A 24,385-nucleotide genomic window follows, 5' to 3' on the forward strand; every position below is an offset into this window, starting at 1 on the left:
CTGTTGCTCTCCCTGAGGTTTCTCCCATTTTTCCCTTTAAACTGGGTTTTCTTTGGAAGTTTTTCCTTGTACGATGTGAGGGTCTAAGGACAGAGGGTGTCGTATTGTCATACTGATATTCTGTATAAACTGTGAAGACCACTGAGACAAATGTAACATTTGTGATATTGGGCTATATAAATAAACATTGATTGATTGATTGATTGATTGATGTGAAAAGTGCATGCATGATGGACTCGTCTATTAGAGATCATAGCAGGCTGACAGATAGGGCAGAGAGTGAATACCGGTGAATACACATACTTCACAGAGATGCTGTTTGAGAAACCAATGTGAGTTTGGAAAATTGCACAGTATAAATCTATTCTGGTAGACCTCAACAATGGAAATATGATCAGTGGAAATGGCCATGACATGTCTCCTTTAAGCACTGAGCCTGTTTTTCAGGGTTCAGGCTCGAAAATGACATTCCCAGAACAAATGACCATAACTACAAAAAAAAGGGTTAAATTAATAATCTTTTTTCTCAAAGCAATGATAAACCTGTGAGTTGGATGTAGACAAATCAGAGTCAATATACCGTAGATGTTTTTTATTTTAAAGAAAATTCAGATTGAACATCATAGCTTGTATATTGACGGTTGCATTTACATTATCTTTAGCACTTTAAAAACTACGCCTGCATGAGTATTTTCAAACAGGAAGTAATCATTTGTATTTGCTGATCCAAAACAACAATTGTGCACGGTCCAGACTGTGACTCATGGCTATTAGTCTTACAGGAAAACAGCCAGATGTGCATCTAATAAACAGCCCTTATTACCATTGGATTCATTTCCATTTATGTTTCTACTAATAAAAAAAGATTAACAACAAAACACATCTGTGGTACTTTCTGTGGATTCTTTCTGCTCTGAATTTGATTCCTCTTGAGTGTCACCTTAATTAAATGAAATGTCATATAATGTAACGTAATGAAGGTCACTTAGCAGGAACCCAAACCATGATATTTTTCTCTGAACCTAACCAAGTTATTTTTGTGCCTAAATCAAATCAAAATCATGCCAAATAATGTTGGCTGGTCTCTTTTGACACATCATAGAACAGATTTGCTTTTCTCTCTTTGCTTTTTTTAGTCCTTTTGCCTTTAATACATAGATTGACCGAAAAGGGGGAGAAAGAGGAACAACTGGCAACAAAGGGCCACGGGTCGGACTCTAACCCAACAGGTGTGGAAAGGACTCAACCTTGGCCCATGTGGCCCCTGCTGGACCTGGTGAGCTACCTGGGTGTTCCCATGTTTACTTACTTTCTACATGTTACTTGTTAGACGCTTTTATCCATAACGACTTACATACTCAATACTGTGGGCAATCCCCACAGGAGCAATATGGGGTGAAGTGTCTTGCCCAGGGACACAACGACATGCTGACTGCAGTGGGGTTTGAACCTGTGACCATCTGATCTGAACACCAACGCACTACGCCATAGGCCACACGCCTCCCTACTTACTTTTAAAGATATTGTTTTGGACAGAGAGTGCCTTTTTTGGAGATGCATTGTTGAAAGGGGGGAGATTAGGGGAGTGGAGTTTCCTGAAACTTCTGCAGGCTGGAAGCAGAACCTGTGCACTTGGCAGCCGACACCGCACATTGTTCAACAGTGAACTGCAACGGTTTTTGAGGCACAGACAAATGATGTTGTCCTGTCAAAAGAGGAGGCTTCAGATCAGAGAGAGTGCCTTGAATAATTCGAGGGAGGCGTGTGGTGAAGTGGGTTGTGCGTTGTGCGTTGGTGTTTGGATTAGGGGGTCACAGGTTCAAACCCCACTGCAGTCAGCATGTCGTTATGTCCCTGAGACACTTCACCCCTAATTGCTCCTGTGGGGATTGGCCACAGTATTGAGTATGTAAGTCGCTTTGAATAAAAGCGTCTAACAAGTACCATGTAATGTAATGTAATAATTCTAGCGGGCATGAAATAACATTATGTTCTAATAAGATAATACATTTGTACTATGAGACATATTTCTGGGTAATACTTGCAAACTAAGAACGATCCTTCCATACATGCTGTGAGTGTGTTACAGCAATATGTCAATCAATGAGATGTAATAACGTCCCCGATGGAAGAGCTGTGTAGTAGGGGAGAGAAGAAAGAGACATTGCACAAGCAGAGCCTGGTACTCTTCTATGCGATGCAGATGCTGTATCCCAGGGAGCGCATGATGTCGCTCGCAGGTGTGAATAAAGAGCCTGGCTGGTTTCCTCTCCTCCCCGTGTTTCCCACTCACACCTCTCTCCTTATCACACAGCCTCACTTCTTTTGGTGCCGCCGAAGACAATTCCCGGAGAGTTAGGTGTTGCTGGATGACAGGCAGTACCTTTTGTTTTGAATATGTGTGAAAAGACGGGGGAAAGCCTGCTTTGTGCTTCCGCCTCTCAAAGCGAGCGCTTACCCTTTTGGTGTGCATGTGAGGTTTGGGATAAAGCAATCTCCGAGGATCTGTAGGTGAACGCTTGCTGAGAAGTTTGTGGGAAAGGAGAAGATGCATTTTACAAAGGGCATGCGAGAATCTCAAAACAAAAAACTGTTTCCATTATGGACATAAAGTGATTATGAACGTTTTCTACGCTTTGTAAGAAAAGAAAGGGGACTTTTTTAAGTGTTTCTGTTCTCCAGGAACTAACTATAAAAACGTCCTGCGTTCCAATTCTGAAGCTGTGCCCTTGTTCCTGCTTTATTAGACAGTCAGCTCCGGTATTACATCGACATATTAAAACCTTCCCTGCCAGCTACACATACACCCACTCACACCCACACACATGCATCACACCGCCTCATATCACATTCATTAAAAGGAAAGAAGTAAGATAACACAACCACAAGCTGTGTGTCAGCGGGTACATTTGACTCTCATGTGCACGTAACCCGTGAAGCCTGGAGCTGACAAGCTTCTCTCTCTACCCTTGAATGTTTTCCATTCATTAACACTCATCTCATTCAGGAAATCTGTCACATTTAGAGAAGTGAAGGTGAATGATGTGGAAAGGCCCCCAACAGCGAGCGTCTGCAGGGGGGGGGGGGGTGTGATGGGCCGTCTTCTTCCTTCCTTTGGAGGCAAGTGAGAGAAACGGTGAGGCGAATAAAGAGAGCTTGAACATGTTTCTTTCTCACAAATTTCACACCAAGTTTTCACACCTAACTGCTCTAGCAATGATACATTATGCAGTGTTTGCGCAGCCAGGCCTAATGGAGAACCGTATTGGTGTATGAGCTACGGGCAAAATAAAAGACTAAAAGCTGGTGGCGTCCATTTGTTCACCTCACTCTGAACCCTAAAGGTCAGCGTGTGACCTTTAGGATGCCCTAATGCATGAACCACTTATTTAAACAACAACGCACAGAGACATGACATGACTTACTATTCAAGCCATGTCATCGTACTCGTGAGGCCCACCTGCTGAGCATTGTTCTCCCCAGATTTGTCTATGAAGCACATGGGATACAACAGTCCTCTGTTCGTGTCTTTGGGAGAACGACACTGCATGAAGCTTCAAATACATGTGTTTCATGTTCGACAGCACGGTTTCACAAGCTCTCAGGATCACCACCAACTGCAGGGAACGGGAGTTCTGAGGTCTGTTAGCAATATGTGCTAACACATGAGAAATTATTTCCACACTTTAACTGTGGTATTATTTGAAAGTTATTGCTCTCATGCTTCAATTCAAATGGTGCCATAGCTGTCATGGAAATAGTTACAATAGTTTCGATGAGGTTATAGATTGTCTTGTTGTTGTTGTTGTTCTTGTGGCAGAAGCACACAATTAAAACCAAGCATGAACAATATTAATAGTCAAGGCATCAGGAGAGCAAACACTGAAACTGAAATCTCTACAGTTCTACAGAACCTGCAGGTCCGCTGCAACTCTTACTACTTTTAAGTCCAGGCTGAAGACTTTTCTTTTTGTCGCTGCTTTTAATTGAACTATTCATATCTTAAACTGCACTGTAACTTTTATCCATGTATTTTTCTTTTAATGTTTATTTTATTAGCTTTTCTTTTTTAATGCTTAATGTCTTTCATTTTTTGTAAAGCACTTTGAATTGCCTTGCGTTGAAAAGTGCTCTATAAATAAACTTGCCTTGCCTTGCCTTACAGAATCATTAAATGTGTTCAAAACATTTTTTACATTAACAAAGGTTGAAATTAAAAAGGCTTGCTAGCGACAATCCTACATAAAATGATAGTCAGAAAACTGCAATTCCCCGCAGCATTAGTTATTTTCTACCTTATTGTTTTTGTTTTACAGGCCCCAGCTTGAATGTTTTGCTCCAGTCTCATAAGCTGTTTTTTGGCAGCAGCGGGCATCTTCTTTCATCAAAAAATCTCTGATAGGCCCACTGTGCAGAACCTGGTCAGGACCAACCGGCAGACAGACCCAGTTAGTGTCTCGCTGGTGAACATAGTGGAGCATTTAGCCGCTAAAGAGCCACTTATTTCCCTCAGGAGTTGGTTGAGGCACAGCTACAAAATGGATTTAGTAGGTTGGATTTTGAACTTGCTTTAGAGAGGCTCTAATGTCTACTTGATGTGTAAATAGGCAGCGAACACATTCTCCAAATCCTCTTTATGATTGTGTAATATGTCAGTGTGCTGTTCACTGCCCGTTGCACTGCGCCCAAGAGGATAAACATTTCGCAGGTATAGTTTTATTTTGATCATAACTTACTTTGACAAATTTACAATTCTCCTCCCAGTGCAACCGATGTGTGCTGAATGATATGTTCCCATTGTTCTGATATTAGTATACTGCCTGTTTCTTTGCTCGTGGTTCCGAATATAACATAACAAAATGTAACATTCTATAGAGCCAATTCTGTCATTTGAAACATTGGAATCAGTTATTTCTACTTTATTTTATATGAAAGTACTTTTTAATATGAACTATGCTTCTCCCAATGTGTACAGAGCATCCGTGGCATTTTGGGATCAACAGTCTTTGTTCTGCCGTAAAACAAACATCATTTAACTTTAGCAACTGTCAAAAGTCTCAGGATACTGCTTTGTCTAAGGTTACACATCACAGTTGAACGTATCCATGGGAACAATGCCATTGGAGATGGTCCTTGTCCTTCCCTGTCATATAGCCTCATGATATATGATGGATAGTTCCCCATGACTACTCAAGCCTCACAGGTAAAGTGTTCCCTCTAAGCCAGAAGCATCTCTTGATCAGTGGTCCATGTCTGCAAACCCTCGCCCACATCTCCTGTTCCCCTCCTCCCTGTCTCTCGCTGCTCCCAGGGGGGCTTCTGTTTGCCGCAGAGTGCCTCCTGCTCAATGCTTGATGTGACAGATCCCATCACAAGATGAGATTTAAAGAGAGAGGGGGACTGGGTGGGGGGCTGCCACCATAGCGGGCGTCATTGCAGCCAAGTCCAGACCGTCCCCGAAACCTGACCACTGAAAGATTCACGAGGGGAGAAAGGGGGAGTGTAGGGTGAGGTGTGTGTGATTGCATCATGTGTGGGCCTCCCTTGTGACTGCTGTATTTTTAACCCTGACACGCAAGAGAGAAGTCGGGGGAGAGGGAGGGGGCAGTGTTTGTGTTTAAGGTGAATAAACACACACACACACACACACACACACACACACACACACACACACACACACACACACACACACACACACACACACACACACACACACACACACACACACACACACACACACACACACACACACACACACACACAACTAACAGCAATGTTAATCATATAAGCAATACATCAGGATTACACATGCATGCACAGGCCTGGCTTCTAATGATGGAAAACAAAGCTGGGTGTGGCTGTATTGCTGTGTGGGGGGGGGGGGGCAGTATGGGTATCCCCACTGGAAAAGCCCTGAATACAACCTCCCCACCCCCTCTCATACCTCTCACATGATTAAGAAGTGTCTGGAGGCATGGTAGGGCAGAAGGACGATTAATAATAGCTGTGTGTTTTCTAAACTCTGAGGCTGTTCTTGCAGCTCTGATTTAAAGAGATCATACAATTCTTCCGTCCGAAAGCCCGTAGCAAAACAAGCCGGGGACGCAACTCTCTTGAACAATTAAGATCAATTGTAAAACCGCTTGAAGACACTAATGGGGAGATGAGAAGTGGAGTGATGCTATCCATAAAGCAGCGATGACGCAGCGCTCTGAGGGAGGAGGAGCCTTCTTGTATTGATCCAGGCATTAATGTACACTATGTACAAATTGGCTCAGGGTGGCCCCTCGTGTGAAGCCGACTGCTGCGCAAACAAATTGGTGCATGTGTCTCAATATCCACTTGTGGGCGTATCAGGAGGTGAATATTTATTTATGAATGCATTTTTTCTTCATGACACCTGACCCGCTCGCTGCATGCATCTTTTGTTAAGCCAGAAGAAATGTCACGGGGGGAATCTCTGCTTGTCAAGAGCACTAAGCCGGCTTGTTCTTCTTGACCGCTTGAGGAAGCAAAGGGGGAAGGGAGGGATGGATGGATAAAGAAAGAATGGAGACGTCCGATATGTCACACAGGTAGCTCAAACTCTAGCATAGCAACAGGGCAACTCCCATCGAAGTGTAAAGTCTGCTGCAGTTTTCTTTTGGCCATTTTGAAATTGTAATCATATTTACCACCTGTGCAGATATGTGTAATGAAACAGTGTCCTCTGTTCTGCAGGATGTGTGTGTCTGTGAGTGTGTGTGCAGTGCACAAAGTTGTAATGTAAGACCCCGTCCCATTGCAGAGCCTGCTCAAGGTCTGCCTTTGTTGAGCACACACACACACACACACACACACACACACACACACACACACACACACACACACACACACACACACACACACACACACACACACACACACACACACACACACACACCTCCCTTTCCACACACACACACACACACACACACACACACACACACACACACACACACACACACACACACACACACACACACACACACACACACACACACACACACTTGACACATGCGTATAGCCATGTCCCTTTGTGGACCGTTGCCATGCAACATATCTCTGATTGGGTTAGTTGAGCTCTGGTGCATGTGCACATGGACACGCACACGCACGCACACACACACACACACACACACACACACACACACACACTGTTTGGCTGATGAGGATCAGATCACACACACGCTGCCTCGCCACACCCATCCTCCTCTCCCGCGGGACACAGCTGCACTTCCAAGGCCAAGGATGGAGCGGGGGGGAAGCCGCGGGGCTGTTCCTGGAGGAGCTCTGCTGCTCAGCGCAGGCTTCTCTCCGCGAGCTCCTTTGAGACGTTGGATGGTTCTTCAGTTTGACTTACAGGTGCATTTACCCAAATGTATTCACCCTTCGTCTCTGTTTCAGAAACCGTACCTTTTAAAATTGTAAAACCAGTTGGAAATGTCATGATGTGGTGAGTATTGACCAATAAAAACACCTTTTTGCTCATAAATCAGTTTGACCTCGTATTCCTGATTGTGCACAACACACTGGTGCTTTGAGTGTCTCACTTTCTCTTCCATTTCTGATGATTAAGCCTCGGAAAGATTCACTCAACTTGATAGGAGCTCAGGTCGACATCGCCCTGAAGAGAGCAGCAGCTTGTTGCTGTGGTTGCTGGAGGATGTTTCACTTGGATGTGATTGTTGTGTTTCAGACACATATTGCTGATCACGCCCACTCGACTTTTAAAGGTATTCTGCTTCTTGTTTTGATGTGAGCAAACAAAACCCTCAAGATGTGTGACCTCTCTCTGTTTCACATTATCTATATCAACTTTACATTTGTATGTGTTTCAAAGATTAGACATTCATTAGAAAATGTTGTTGTTTACAAAATTTATTCATACAAATCTTACAACACTTTCATAACATTGAGAAACGTAAAACCCCATATAAGGACTCCTGTGTGTATAACGATGTTACTTGTACTAAGGTTCACTTTTTAAACACATTGTTTTCAGATAGATAAGATTAAACATTGAGGTAAGGCGTTTGGCGCTTTCAGAAATATCAACAACAGGCATTTTCTATGATCTGACAACATCTTGGTCATGTTCTGAAACCCTTGGAATCTTTATAGTGATGCACAGAGTTCTAAATAATATGTCGGGGCTATTTTCTGATTATTAAATTACTGACCAATATCAAAATAATCAACAACACCTCATAGTCAACAATAACAAACACTGGTCATTGTTCACAACTCTCACAGACACTGAACACCCCAATCTCATGCACACACACACACAACACACACACATTGCCTGCACCATCAACATATACACATTCTATTTTTTTTTTACTTTTATACTCAGTAAATCATTGGCCATGCTTTTACAAAAAAGCCTAATTCTACTACTCTTGGGGCAGACTAAACTGAGCGGAAAAGGAAGTTTCAATATAAGCTAATGGACTGCAGCATTGTAGGGCCACTAAAATTGCCATCTGTCACTTGTGGCGAATTTCTTATATCGTTTTTTTTCTCATGTCGAAGCAAGGCACCAAAGCCAAAAGCTGTTTCAACTCAACATTCGCATTCAGTCTCTCATTCACACAAACACGCACACACCAATAGTCACACACCTACATCCGCACACAGACACACGCACACATGCCCACCAAGCAGCTACATCCGCACACACACGTTCACACAAAGCCTGTAGAATAAAGCCAGATTGAAGGAGTGTATTGATAGGTGCTATGGGGGAACACAGGCCACTCATTGGATTGCAGGGGTGCATAAAGCATTTGCATAATATCGAATAAATACATGAGATATCTCCCTAATATAAGTCAATGGGAAGATCCCGCTTCTTGAGGGCTGAATTTCATTCTCCTCCACGGTGCGAGAAGGGAACTCACATATTGTAAGTCTGATGCCAGAGTGATGGGAATTCAACACCTGATATTTTCCATCAGACTCCTTGACCCTGATGTCACTTTGGCAGGTCTGAAACACTTCTTTTTCTCTCTGTTTCCAGGTGCGACACCCTCTCTCAGGCTTGTGGGTGCCATAACCCTTCTTTTATGTAACTTAGTTTTCTCTCTTTCACTCACATTATCTCTTCATCTCCATGCATCCACTCTGCTCGTCTCTTTATCACATCCTCACTGCACAAACCTCGGTAGACATCCCACGCAGATCAGCTTCGTCTTAACAACAAATCACAGCACTGTCAAATCAACTACATAACACGGCGATCTAGAAGCAAAAATAATCTTTTTCTAAAACGCTACCAGGACAAAGGCAATCAGCAAGAAGGGGGTCCAGTGTCTTGTCTCATTATATCCACAATGACAGCAGCAGGGGAGGTAACAATTCAACAAGTCAGTGCAGTACCAGTTTCCACCACCTCCAGCCCTCCTTGTTCACATTCCCAACACATCTGGGGGGGGGGGGGAGTGGTGCTGAAATATGCTTAGCACAGCCCATCTCCCAAACAGCACAATCCAAAAAAAGCACGATGGCATGCATGCAGTTTCTAAGCAAAAGTAGCAAAGGTGTCAGTTTCCACATGCACCAATAAATAAGAAGAGTTTAAATATTCCTCACTGGAACTCAGATGCTACCGTTCCTCCCTCCACCTCTTGTCACAAGATACAAAATGCTTCATTTCCTGCATCTTTACATGTTCTGGGTCCATTCTGAATATTTGGAGTGCTGCCCAAATACAATCAACAGTAGAAGCACACTCTTCTGAATAATCCTGTTGACTGAGCACAGACAACATTGAGATGGATATGTGCACTGTGTAATTTCTATACTGTACATAATACACACATATGGAACATTCTTAACACAGTCCTATCGAGAACGTCTTTTCTCCTTACAGTATAGGACTTGTTGAGGCATGTGAGCAAGCAGTGTTTGCCGCATACTGTTAACAGCAACTTGAGTGCTTTTGATTTATCTTTAGGAAAGGCTATAATGCCCTTGGAAAAGCCTGCAATTACATTTCTGTTTAAAAGAGGGTCCGATTTTACCACCAGTTACATGAATGGTTGTGTAAGTCAATCAGTTTTTCCATCAAATGGGAGGCTGTTCAACAAAAGCCGTCTGAATTCCCCTGGAGGGGCAGCAAGCTAAACAAACCCACAGACTCCCATTAAGGGAGTGAGGAGGGGGGGGGGGGGGGGGGGGCAAGGGCAAAATCTATCATTGGATAAGCCAGATATGCCTCACAGCATGCTCACTGCTTCTTTGGGCCTGTTTGGAATACAAACAACACTAAAAAAATAGAACGTTGGTTACAAAAATAAGTATAACATTCAATACTTTGATTGTCTTTTTAAAATCTATTTATTTTTCTGCATATGTAGATGACCTTTGAAGATTTCAAGCGCATAATGTTGAAGGTGCACAATTATCTTTTTTTTTGTAGCCTACTAATTTCTTCTTTTGTTTTTTTTTAAGTCATTTTGTTTTGTTTTTAACATCTGAACATGAAAATAAAATATTGGTCCACAAAGTATAACTGTGCGGTATCAAGTGCTTTTGTACAAAAAGAAAAAAAAACGATATTATTATTAAAATATTCATTTTAATGGCTTTACTTCATACATAAATACATGTTGAAAGAACACAGGCGCAATCCACTGGTTGGTCAGATATATTTGAATGACTTTGATTTAACGACTGGATGTATATACACAGGAGGGCAGCTTGGCGCTTTAAAACGCTACAAATAGGCAAGTCGGCGTCCTTTGTTCCTAACTCTCTGTCTGTACCTTCTTCCCAGAACCGCTGCCAGGTATTTCTGCACGGCCATCTGCTTTCTATAGCGACTGTAGCTGTCGGTGAAGATCCCATCTGAATGTCTTTTGGATAGGGGCTCTGACTCTTCCTCCATGCTGTTGTCTTCACTGAAAAATAACAAACGAAATAACATTAGTTAAATCTGAAGCCTTCCACTACTCCACAGATTTCTGCTGTTTTTGATTGGACAGCGCTTTGATAATTTAATATGTTGCATAATGTAAAGTTGCCTACAATCATTAATACATCGTGATTTGGCCTTTAATAGTATTGTTTTCGTTTGGAAAAGAGCGGCAAGCAAGACAGTGTAAAAGAAACAGTGATTTTAAGCGTTTTTACAAAAGTTATACATTATTAATTTGCAGCCAATTGGAAATTCTGACGCATTTTTTTTTTTTTCATTAAAGCTTAGGAAATCAATTTATGGATGTATCACATTTAAATTGAAGTGTATTTTAGCCTCAGAAAAAACAGCCCTTCGGGACTGCCACAACAAAAACAGAAACAAAATGATTTTTTTTTTTATGGAGAGAGATACAAATAAATGAAAAGAAACCACACAATGAAAGACAGTGATGCAGCAGCCGTGTGCAAACGGAGAAACATAAAAGATGATGACTGCAGGTGAACGCTTATAAGAAATGCCTGCTTACCCTGCACGAATTGTCACCAGAGAATGCAGATAATGTCTCGCTGTTAACTGACCCAGGATCTCCCTCAAGGCTCTATCTAATTCTTCCTCAGCATGCCTTTCTGGTCTAGATGATAAAACGCCAAAACACATAGATCATCAGTGACTAAAAAAGCGCAGACAAAATGATCAAAAGTAGCCTAAAATGTCCCCACCCACCCTCAGCTCCAATATCACATCAGGTGAAATTAAATCGGAGCCTTCTTGCACAAAGACTACCCTTGCTCCTTATTAACAGTATTTTTGAACCAACAGTTTAGGCTACTCGTAATGAAAATAACACTGAACAAATAACATGAGGAACTCTGGGAAAAACAAAGCAAGCAAACATTATCGCAAAACAGCAAAAAAGTCATTACAATGGAATCCAGATCGAGGCTTTAGCTGCGATCTGAAAGCACATGTACCTTTTCTCTGGTGGGTAGTATAGCGTGTATGCGTCGTCGTTTAGGGATGGTGGGCTTCGTATAGCAATCTGATCGCCATCAAAGCCCATGTCGGATAATGAATTCCCATCCTCATCGAAGGCGTCGTTTTCAAGTCTGCAAAAGGGAGAGCACTCATCACAAATCTGATCTGTGCACAAGTGGGACGCAACAGTGAAAGAATGCCAACATGTCTGCATCAGTTTCTAAAATCACTGGGAGTTTAACTGCATTAGAGATAAGGGAAGAAAGGGACAACATGTACAATCTGCAGGTGTTTTTGCAATAAAATCAGCATACGAATTATTTCAATTTTGATTAAAAAACAAATGATATTCTTAAATGTAATAAATAAAGCTTTATTGTATTGTTTCATTAAATATATATTTTTTTTCATCGGGAATGTAATATGGTTTGTAATTCCAATTAGCTGCTGCTGCTCTCAACACAGGCTACAGCCTCATTAATTATTTAGGTATCGAAACAATGGGTGTGAAAATTACCACATTTAGAGTAGGCGTGGAGTCAAAAAGGTGTTAAAAGAATGCCGCAATTAGCAGTGAAATATTAGAATCAATAAGAGCCACGCCCAAATGATGAATGTTTTTCACAAGGAAAAAAAAGAATTCATCTTAAATGGATAGAGCTCTCCTATTCGTTTCGCCTCGCCTCTCCTTAGTGACGCCAGTCCACCGTCATCCCAAGAGCTATCCATTGCCTTGACTGTACTCTCATTTTTAATCAGTGTCCCCCCGGACAGAAACCTTTACGCTATTTCCATAATCATTTTCCACAGAAGACCTGTATACGTGTAAATGACTGTATTTCCTTTTGTTATTCCTCTCAATTATGTGGTTACAAATTGCGAAAAAGTTATTTTAGTGCCCAAATCCAAATATTCGAATTAAATATATCATTATTCACGATGCAAACCCATTCTTGAACAATAATGATCGGCAGAAACATGGATAAAATACTACAATCAGGTAATAAAGACTGATGAAGCACGGTTACCTACCTAATCTTAGGGTAACTTAGTCCGATAGGTGTGCAGAAGACGCTGTAGTGCATTAAGATTCCGTAGACGAGCAAGATTAAAGTCGCTTTACTCGAACTGGCCATGCTGTTAGAAAAAATGAAAAAACAGGCGTAACATTAAACAGGTTAGTCAGTCCTATCGAAACAACATGCTCTTTGTTCTGTCATATTCAACATGCTGTGCTACTTCTCTGATCAAACTACAAAGCTGGATCGAATAATAATGAACATAAACTACAAACACAACGTCCGTTTGCCAGAACAAAAAAAAACGTAAAAGTTGAACTGGTATTGAATCCTTTGCATGCAGCAGGAAAGTAATTACAATTATAAGCAGATCTCCATGCAGTGCATACAAAAAAAGATAATTCCCATTACTTTCTCTCGCTTTCCATCAATAGATGTATCCGCAGATAAAGCACATACCTATAGCAGGGGAGCAGGGAGGCTGTAGGATGTGATCCGGGTGTGGTGGTGAGTGAGAGGAAGAGAGACGGTTTCCTTCTCACGGCACTTCGTTCCCTGGCTGAAGCGCCTCCGTCGTCTCCTTATGTTCCCCTCGGTGCAGCCTATCTCACCTTCACACACAATGAATGGCACTCAAGCAGACGCAAACAAACCCGGTGTGAAAGTGCGCTGTGAGCTCCTCTGCATATCGCTGCTCTAAACTTTGTCCTGTGCTGTGATTGCCTCGGATTTTTATCTATGTATCCTAAGCCTTGCCCCCCCTCCCCTCCTCCTCTTCCTCCCTCCAATATGTCACATTAAGGATGCTATAGACGTCATCAAGTTTGCCTCCCGGAATAAAAAAAAGTACAGTTCCTTCCTCATCGATGCATCCGTCACCCTCACCCCCCCCCCCCCACCTCCCTCCCTCCTTAGATGTTAGAAGTTAACTTTAAAACTTTCTTTCTTTTAAAACAAAAGAATGTGATAAAAAAAAAAAAAACTGAAATGTGTGTGAGTGCTTTCATGAGCTTTGCACAGGATGGTGTGACGACCATTTCAGATCAATACTTCCCTCACCGCGTCACCAATAAGTCCAATTAGGGTTTTGTGATTATGACAGAGATGGGAAGTGATCGTCTTTGCTTGTTTTGCTGGTATTATGTGACTGGGTGTTTTTTTGTTGATCAGACATCCACAGACCAAGTTCAAGGCCTCTGGGGAGTCAGGAGCTGTCCAGTGCTGAACACAAAGGTCTCAAATTCTCTATTTACAGTCACTTTCAAATCATTTCCTACAATTGTTGACTGGATATCGAGGGGGTGGTTTTAATGGCGGTGCAATGACAGCACTAAGGCCTCCTATCCGCTGGATTGTTGAAATAAACGAGGCACGTAATCTGATTTGAAGCTGGTGACGCAGGATGCCGGTTCAGAGAGCTATCAGCCTACGTGGCTTTAAAAACGATCCACTCATTTTCCCAACATTGTTCTGAAATTGGCATAATGCACTGATTGATACATTTAAACGAATAACTTGAGAAAAAGCTCGTAGCTATACTGGTATACATGTGGCAATTAACCAAGAAGCATTTGGGCCTAATTCTCCCTGATGAAGCCTCAATTGGCACATTGTTGGCAATTAATTGAGCCTCTTTACGCTTTTGGCTTTTCTTTTATATGCTATTTATTATTTGCAAATAATACAGTCATATAATATCTTAGTTAAGCATATACTTGGCATTAATATTCATGGCATATAAAACGAATGCCATACAGCAGTGTGTGTGTGTGTGTGTGTGTGTGTGTGTGTGTGTGTGTGTGTGTGTGTGTGTGTGTGTGTGTGTGTGTGTGTGTGTGTGTGTGTGTGTGTGTGTGTGTGTGTGTGTGTGTGTGTGTGTGTGTGTGTGTGTGTGTGTGTGTGTGTGTGTGTGTGTGTGTGTGTGTGTGTGTGTGTGTGTGTGAGATGCAAGTTAGATGCTTTTACTTTGAAAGGGTTGACGCCTGAGTAAAAATCTATTTTGGTGTGCCTGCACGATCCCTCTCTTTAATCACCAACTGGAGGTGAATGCACCTTTTCATTCAGCTCTGTTCACTGAATCCTATAGCTCACAAACCGATTGAAGAGTTTGCCAAAGAAAGATTCACGTCAGCGTTTTGTTTACTCTGACGCAAAATGACGCCCAGAGCCAGTCACCGCCGGAGGGGCCTATCCACAACTTCTTCATGGTGGGGCGTGATTCCTGCGAGGAGCACAATTTAAACATCATGTGTTATAACCCGAGCAGACCACTCACATGAGGCCTGTTTCAGCAGGTGTTGGTGCAGGACGGAAGACTGAGCACACGGCGCCATCGTGAGGACAAGAAGAGAAACGCGAGAATAATCCCAGCTGCACTCAGAGAAAAGATGAGTCAATACTCTCAACCATTAACTGATGTGTTTTACCAGCAGAGAATGACGTACACAATGAATGGTTTCTCCTTATCCTCAAATAGTTTAGTGGAATATCTCTAATGCTATGTTTCATCCTCCGTTTTTTATTGGAATATCATATTTCTTTCCACTCATCCTTACATATTCTTATTATAATAGCCTGGAAGGTACTTTCAATTTTATCAAGACCTCTTTTTGTGTTATTTAGAATCCACCATGTTGTAATACTATAACTTCAGATTATTCTAGTCAACTGATATGGGCTGAATTGGATGGTTTTATTGAATTGCAGTATGGGCTTGGCATAGGTGCATAACGGCCTTTTTTGTTCCATGAAAAAAGCATGTATTGCAACCACCTTGTTGCAGGTTGAATTAAATGTCTGTGAATAAACCTCTGAGATTTGTTCGTTTTAAAGACCTGAAGAGATGACTGTATATCACATAACAATATTTGAGAGAAGCCAAAATGTTTATATTTAATTGAAGATCAAAAATGTCTAAATGAAAGCAGCTCAAACAGAGTCTTTTTCATTTGGTTGTGACAGTAATAAACCCATCGGATAGAAATATACTGAAGCGTAAAATCACCAGCAATCTGTGTTTTTCTGATCAGCTGCAGACAAAACCCAAAACCCAAATGTTTTTGACTTGCTTTTGTTGTATCATCTTTTTACATATTAATTGTGGTGGTATGGTGTTATTCTTGATGTCTGCTTTTATTTAATGTATTAATGTATTTCTCTTGGGAGCCTTATATATGTACTCACGAATTTACTGAAAATGACTCATACTGTGTGTGTGTGTGTGTGTGTGTGTGTGTGTGTGTGTGTGTGTGTGTGTGTGTGTGTGTGTGTGTGTGTGTGTGTGTGTGTGTGTGTGTGTGTGTGTGTGTGTGTGTGTGTGTGTGTGTGTGTGTGTGTGTGTGTGTGTGTGTGTGTGTGTGTGTGTGTGTGTGTGATACATCTTATTTTCCACAGGGGGCGCTAGGGAGACCTGTCCTGGGTGCAGTTTGCAGAGCCTCCTGTGCACAGTGCATTTAGAGTCAGTAGGGGTCAGCAAACCACTTTGAATAATTCTTATAAAGTCCCACACATGTTGATCCTGCAGTGCTGTAATATTCTAGTAGATTTGTTTCACTTGTTTAAAATGCACATTTAGCACGATCTTCCCTACCCCAAAACAGCTCATTATGTGTTAATCATATAACTGTCAAAAGCAATAATATGAGCCCAAGCCCACTATATTTTCCCTTTTGGAAATGTTATAGGGCGGACAGATATTTAGGTGGGCTATCATACTGTTAACTGCAGGATTATATGTAATGTTAATCTGAGGATATTAAGAATGTAGTCCCATTCATTTTTCACACAACGGGCGCCAGATGCCTGCAACATTGCGAATATGAGTTCAAAGGTTAACACAGCGTCGCTTTTGATGTCTAAATTCACAGTTTAAAAGTACATTTTACATGGTTTGATTTAGTGACAAAATTAAATCAGTTTTGTCTTTTTGGCACTGAGCCAGATGGTGGATTGTGCTTCAAACGGCGCCAGTGATGTCGGCCATATTGGACACAAGGGAAAACCCATTCAATAGGAGATCATGTGGCGTTCAAGGGTCATCGAAACAAGTCAAACATGATGGTATAAACCCACATTACAACCTTAATGTATACAGTGTATGAATAAAACCTAGTCAAATAAGCAAAAAGCCTGCATTTTCTCAACCAAGTTCTCAAGATTTTATTTTGTAAGTGTTCCTGGATAATGTTTTAATAATTTTTTATAGCCTATATTTTTTGCAAAAACATTTACATCATTTTGGATCTATGCTGAGACAACAAAAAAAGTAATGGTAAAGTAATTTAACATGTGCCCTTGGGTCAATTGTTTCAGATTTTTATTTGTTACACTTTTTAGACAAAACAAGAAGTGAAAATAATAATAACCACTGTTCCAGCACTATTTTCACAAAATACTATTTATTATTTAAGGTGTTAGGTTTATCTTTTAGTTGCTGGTTCCCAAACTGTAGGTCTGGGTGAAGGTTCATGGAATATTTTAGAAAAGATCACAAAAACAAGGGCACAAAATATGGTTTCGTTTCGGATGTTCTTGTTATGTTTGCCTTTCAGGCGAATTACGAGATAGTTGTTTCAAAAGTATTCATGCAACTAGACACTTTATTCACAAGCATTGCTGTTTAAAGGGAATCACAAGCCTAGAAAAGTTTGTGTTAATCACGTTTAAGGTCCATTGCAGCTGGGAAAGTCAGATGTACGAGTCTAATCTGAGTCCCTGAACGCAGCAATATTCCTCCTCTGGCCTCGTCGGCTGCTCGGCGCTAGTCCGGCTTTTGTTGTGTGTCTTTCAGGGCAGGCTGACCCATCAGCCGGCGGTGATTTCTGGATAATTTATCTGTTTTGCTGGCCTCTTGCTCCGCCATATTACGCACCCTTTGTCCCCCTGCCCCGAGTTCTTGGTTAAAGGAATATAAGGATCCCAGCGGAGGACTTTGGGCTGGGGAAGTAGTTATCGGTATGGGACAGACGGAAGACTGAGATTCCACGTTAGAGCTCCTGATTCCACTCCTTTGAGCTGCGACGGAAAATAAAAACGTGCAGGAAAACACGAAGATCACAGGACGCATGTAGCCGAGGCACAACAACTGCAGAGGTCGCTTTTAAGGTAAGCAGTGCTCGTCTAAAAAGTAGCATTTTGTCTTGGAAGTGTGTGAGAAGGGCCTGGTTGTGCTGTGACACTCGGATAAAGTTTAGGAAAAGAGATCAGGAGAGTTTTCTTGGTGTTTTTTGTTCTAACAAAAGTCGGTTTCATTGCGATTCCCGAAGCAGGACCCGGGGTTATTTGCCTTCATTAGGTGGGTGGAGAAAACAATGAGAAACCCGCCCGGAACAATGCTAGATAGCTGCATTTGCACCATTTGAACCATGGAATAAGCACCATAACAAAACAATTCCCATTTCTGTAACTTGTTTAGCCCAATTGTACATAATGTGTGTTGACTTTCTTTCAAATTCACGTAACAAACTTCAAACTCCTTTCCATACTCCTTTCTTTCTGCCTCACCCAATGTCTATCTCTCTCCACACTATCAGCTGCTGCAGGCCTCAGCTGTTAAAGGCCTTTATTGCAAGACACACAGTGTTGAAACAAAGCTTCCAAAATGACAAAACATCTGTATTTAAAGCCTTTTGCACTAGTTTCCAATTCAACTGGACTTCCTCAGATTTGGAGACAAAAAAAAATCATGTGTGTGAGATGATAAAGTACAGATACAGCTGTATTGGTGTGTGTGTTCAAATAGTCCCTGTCCCAAATCGTGCATGTGTTGGTTGTGGGTGCTTATATACTCCGTGCCACAGTAATCCTCCATGGTAATCCCTCTGCTAGTACAGACCCAGTTGGCTGGACACACACACACGCACGCACGCACGCACACAGCTGGAAAGCAGAGGGCTGTTGGCAGAGGAGTGAGGAGCGCTAACAGGTGGTGCTGGCCTGGGTTCAGGGACTTGAGTTTTAACTGGAGGCTTTAAGAATGTCCTCATAGCACCAATGAGACCCTACTGTATCATTACAGTTTGCTAATTAGAGACTTCCATCTTCTTCTGTCCCAGCCAAAAGTTAAAAGTCATAACGTTACACACTCAAACTTGAACAAATGTTTGTTTTTGGATGAGAGAACGAGAATCCTCATATTTCAGATATCCTCAGTCAGCACAGAGAACAAGAGAAGCTTCTCTATTTTATAGCCTGAAGATGGCCCTTCCTCTCTCTCCAGCCATTGACAGGCACAGCAGGTGGTCTCAGTGGCATGAATGGATTCGGAAGGAAGTCCCCCTTTCCCCCGCGCCGCCCCCCCTCTCACTGTGTGATTGGCAGGGATGGCAGGTTGCCCTGAAGATAACAGCGAGCTGCGCCTCAGAGAGTGTGCCAGGGCAGTTACTGGGTTACGCTCCAGTAGCCGTTTGCAGACCCTGGTATACCCCCTCACATCTCTGAGATTGTGGGCAGAAGTCATTCAACTTAACTTCCAGGTTTATGCACTGGATTTATCTTTCGGGAGCATGAGCAAGTTCCGCTTGTGGATTTCACATTCAGCGCTTTGCTTCAAGGCATGTAAAACTTTCAAAGACTATAACATACATTTGTAATCGTAGCGTGATGCAGTGCTGAAATGATCAATGCAAATCAACATTGTGGTGATCAGTGTGTCAAGCCAATATTCACTGGTTTCACCTTCCTAAATGTGAGGATTTGCTGCTTCTTTGGGGTTTATATTGTTATCATTTGAATACTTTTCAGACAAAACAATAACAATTCAACATGTTGCCTTTTGTTATCCAGCTTTTCATTATTGCACTAATTTCTCTGACAGGGATTGAAAAGCTTTTATCCTACTGCTGATACAATACCTGCTTTCAAAGACTTACATCTAAGTCTGACCTTACTTGCCATCTAGTGACGACATGCCTTTTTCTTCACCCTGTGCACCAGTGACGTAGCTTGGTGCTAAAGTAGCAGCAGCAGCATCTCAGCTGGGTGTGGTCAGATGTTCAAGAGACTTGGCGGTCATTGAGACTGAAAATAGCTCCCAATTAGAAAAATACACAACGTGTGAGGCGTGTTGCTTCAGGTTACAAAGATTTGATACGACGCAACTAGTCCAGTTGGAGAAATGCAATTTTACCATTTCATAATCTTTCTTTCCTACGCAATTCCTTATTTTATCTTATTTCAGAAAGATTACGAGGTAAACAGATAGTGTCTGATTGGTTGGGCGTCTAATTGTGCTTTTGTAAAAGTTGTGTCAAGTTAACCTTCTGCCCATTCCTGTGTTGTATTGCTGAAAAACCCTTGCATTGACACTGCAATGCATTGTCCTCCTGAAAAAGATGAAACTATTGTTTATTTACAAAACGGTTTTTCAGGTTTTTTGCAACCCTGTTTTCGGAGTCTTTGTAGTGAAGCCTCGAAACTCATTAATCATAAACTCCCCCTGGACTTTCTGGAATGTATTTCATGCCTCATTGGTAGTACCCTCATTTCTCCAAAAACACCTTTGGTTTCAAAGTCCGCTTCTACCTTTCAACTAAGAAAGGCAGCTATACACTAATGTTGCATACATAGATAATAACTAATATGATCAGATCAAGACAGGTTTAGTGCAAAAGCATACATTTCTGGCCTACCCTAACTTTGCAAAAACTCTAATCATATTCTAAAGTTACTGAATTTACAACCTTTACAAGTGCGTTAGTTTTGTCCCCAGTGACAGCAAAGTCGTCGGCTCAAAGGTTGACGGGCCTCTCCCAGAACACTCCAGAGTTTCATGTTATCTTATGAGTCAGGTTTACGACAGTTCAGAGCTGAGTCATGATGGATTAACGCATTACAACATGGTAGCCAAAGAGATCCCATTTAGACACACCTTCGTTATCAAAACTCACGGAAATATCACAGCAGATCCTCGGTAATGTGTGCGATAAAGATAAAGGAGGGACTATGAGGGCATGAACAGTGGTTTATCAGATGGTGTATTTTGTTGCACATATTTTAAGCTACTGTTGAGCTTTCTGCTTGTCTAGAACATTTTCATAACTTTTCATGACTGCCACATTTCTTCTGTTTTGCAACCATTTTTCCTCTTGGAATGCCAGGGTTAAATACATGTTTTCTGCATTTTTCACCAAAGAGGGTGGTCAATTCCTCCTGCTATGCATGCCTGCAAAACTGTTAGTGTTAACTTGGTAACTGATTTATTGAAAACTTCGAGCGATAGATTACTAACAAAGAACTGCTAACAGAGCACTTATATACTAATAAAGGACTGGCTTACCTAAAGCCAGTTGAGTAGCACTTGAAATGTTTGGCTCTATGAAACCTGATGTACTTATATGATTCTGTTTTCTTCAAGGTTGTATCTTCCTGGTCGAATGCACTTATTGTAAGTCGCTTTGGATAAAAGCGTCAGCTAAATGCAATGTAATGTAAAAAAACCTCTCTCGAGTACACATGTGAGTTTGCCATTAGACATGTTGGTATTAGTTCACCTCAGTGTAAGGGCTAGGGATGCTCCGATCGATATCGGCCGATACTCACTCTCTGCCGATCGATCGGTGCTCTCTAAAAATGCTGATCGCGAGGGTTACGGCTAGAAAGGATCTGTCTTGTGTAAAACTCTCGCGAGAGTTTGCAAGTCACGTGGCTGAATGTTTACGTTTGGCAGGCAGCCTTTCAGTTACGGTCGTTAACATCAGTGGGCCCCAGCAAATGATGGTGAGAAGCTAAACTATCTATTAATTATGTCAATGACAGGGAGTGTGATTGTTGAAATAGCGTGTTGGCGGTCTTGCTGTTCAAAGAAGAATGGCAACACTGCAGATCAGCAACACTATGGTTTATTTTTTATTCACAGGCAAGTCAACGTTGTCGCAGTAAAAGTCCCAAGATAGCTCCTGGTGCAATAAAATGTTCCCTTTCAGTGTTTTACTATTATGTCTGATGTTTCTCTATGAATATTGCTGCTGCATTAATGTGTTGCATGTTACTGCTGTAGATGTGTTTCCGAGTCGCTCCGATTACAACGAGAGTTACAACGAGAACGTGACGTCATATTTACACAAGACGGATCCTTTCTAGCCATAACCGATCGCGAGAGCCGATCGCATGACTGTAAAATGATGACGGAAAATACATGACACTTTTCTCAGTGCGCGGCAAAACAAGCTCGCCAAAATGGTTTCACCAGTCTGGCAGTATTTGAAGGTGTCCAAAAATGACAATGAAATAGCGGTATGCAACGTGTGTGAAGCAGAAATCTTGCAGCTCCACCCGCTGTGACGGACCGGTGAGCGGAGCAAAACACACACTGAGAGTTAGGCTGCAGTCGAATAGTCCATTTAGCTTAGGAACCTTCCTAACCGAGTGAAATGACCCGGAAGTCCCTCAGTGGCAGCCATGATAAGTGCCTCCCTTACCGAAAGGAGAGGAGAACATGCTGCCCCACAATGCCTTGCTGCCGCAGCATTTGCCGTCACACAACAGTCGGCCGTTCACGGAAACAACCGATTATGATGGAGAAATTATATCATGAAAGTTACGGTGCTTATTAAGCATTTTAAAACGTAGGTGGTAAGTTGCCAAAGTGCTTTGTTTTGAACGTTCATCAGTATTATAATCAAAAAGAGAAATATGAACATTAGTTTTTACTGAAATGATCAAATAAAGTCAACATTTTACTGAGCTGTGTGGGGTTTGTTCAACTTTTAAAAGATGTTTGAATGGTGATATACACAGTGATAGGTGTTAAGGACTAACGTTTATAATAAATACATCTGTATTGATTTTAAGATCTTTTCATAGTTCATACAATCATACGTATTGGGATCATTTGTATTAATGTGGACCGGAGGGAGAGGGTGACGAGCATAAGTTTCATTTTCCTTTTTTATTTCAATTCCAACTTTGGTCATGAAGAATATGTTTCTCTGTTGTCCACGTTCATAAAGCAAAGCAGCAGCATCAGAGCACGGTGCAGAGTCTCTAGATGAGTTTATAGTAGTCCCTCGTTCTTATTGAACATCCATGTTGTAGTCCGCTGTATAGAAAACTGTGGTTTCCATAGTTTCCCCACAGCAGCAGACGCACATTCATGATGTCCGCTGGCGCATCATAAACACGTCGGATAGTGCATTCGGATTCTCTAAAGTACCGCAGTCTCTTCTCCTAAGTCCTTTTGAATTCTCCTATCCACTATCCCTTAACCCTGTGACGTTTCACTCAGAGGTCAAGGAATAGACGTTAGGAGCTGATTTTTGGATTATCCTAGCACCGATACTGATTCCGGTGATCGGCCCCAAAATTGGCGATCGGAGCATTCCTAGTAAGGGCCATGTTGTACTCGAATGAAATTGGTTTGTGGGATGTGTTGCCCGACCTCACCAGCAGTGACAGTTCATTTGTGTTGTTTTTTTGGAGCGAAGAAGGCTCATTTTCAGATAGGGCTGCTCGATTATGGCAAAAATCAGAATCTCGATTATTTGGGTCAATAATTTACATCACGATTATTCATTTACTTTGAAAACATCCATTTATTAAAAAAAAAAATCTGAACAGTATGTCTTTAACAGTTGATTATCCTGAACTATAATGAGTATAATTCAACTGAAAAAAATAATAATAATCGTTGCAAGCCAAAATCGTAATTGCGATTAAAATATGATTAATTGAGTAGCCCTATTTTCAGATAGTCTCTCTCTCCTCAAATTGTATATATTTTCTGTCGCAATTGGTTGTTCACATTAAAGAGGCTGTTATTGTGCAGCTGGCCAATCCACTGTAGTGTAGAGTTGAATGTCACGTTGCTGGTTTTGGAAAGTTAAGGAAATGGATGTACCCCCAAAACAATTGTCGTTAAGTTATTGGAGGAAGGGGTTTCCAAAGATATTGAACCATCAGCGATTACAAACCTCACTGGCCCCTTAAGGTTAACAGTTTGTCCTGGTTACGTGTAGGGCTGTGATTTTTCTCCTGAATGCCGGCTCCATCCAAAGCTTCCCCCCCTGCAGCTCTCCAGCATTGTTGTTTTCGGCCCTGTGGGAAGCGGCAGCCTGTGTCTCCTTAATCTGACACGGCATCACTGGCAGTCTGGCACACGGCCTCACATGTCTCGTGTCCTTGGATACGATCAGGCTCCAGCATTTGTTTCATCACATACCACTGCCTTTTGTGTGCTCGGGTACAGTATGCCTGGAAGAAAAGTTATTCACAAATATGTGCATGAATTCTCTTCCCTGCCACGTCATATTCAATGTGGCTCGTTTAAAATGTCTGAATATTGTGTGTCTCTTGTGTGGTAAAAGTAAACATGAGCCCTTGAACTCATACAATTATGTTTTTTGTAAATATGCAAAGTGATTTGAATTGTATATCTTTAAGGACCAAGTTTTACGAATGTTTTTAAAAAGCAATTTACATTTTTCCATTAAATCCATGACCCACATCTCTG

The 24,385-nt window shown here is 41.7% G+C and overlaps 2 protein-coding genes across 3 annotated transcripts in view; one reads left to right on the plus strand and one right to left on the minus strand.

Annotated features, from left to right (window-relative positions):
• Positions 1–7,881: 7,881 nt before the first annotated feature.
• adcyap1b (adenylate cyclase activating polypeptide 1b) lies at positions 7,882–13,666 on the minus strand. 2 transcript variants are annotated; one of them, XM_034103570.2, is made up of 5 exons: positions 13,399–13,665; positions 12,953–13,057; positions 11,917–12,051; positions 11,472–11,576; positions 7,882–10,925 (listed from the first exon to the last, which is right to left on the minus strand). In XM_034103570.2, the coding sequence occupies exons 2-5, from the start codon at positions 13,054–13,056 to the stop codon at positions 10,742–10,744; spliced, it is 528 nt and encodes a 175-aa protein (XP_033959461.1). In that variant the 5' UTR covers position 13,057; positions 13,399–13,665; the 3' UTR covers positions 7,882–10,741. The 2 variants fall into 2 exon arrangements, with proteins under 2 accessions (XP_033959461.1, XP_033959462.1); XM_034103571.2 differs by lacking the exon at positions 11,472–11,576 and having other exon boundaries at positions 13,399–13,666.
• Positions 13,667–17,651: 3,985 nt separating this feature from the next.
• yes1 (YES proto-oncogene 1, Src family tyrosine kinase) overlaps positions 17,652–24,385 on the plus strand; it is a 33,270-nt gene continuing 26,536 nt past the window's right edge. Inside the window, exon 1 of the mRNA XM_034104044.2 lies at positions 17,652–18,042. The gene's annotated coding sequence lies outside the window, so the exon portion shown is untranslated. The remainder of the gene's footprint in view (positions 18,043–24,385) is intronic.

This window comes from Pseudochaenichthys georgianus, chromosome 17 (assembly GCF_902827115.2).
Source record: "Pseudochaenichthys georgianus chromosome 17, fPseGeo1.2, whole genome shotgun sequence".
NCBI classification, from domain to species: Eukaryota; Metazoa; Chordata; class Actinopteri; order Perciformes; family Channichthyidae; genus Pseudochaenichthys; species Pseudochaenichthys georgianus.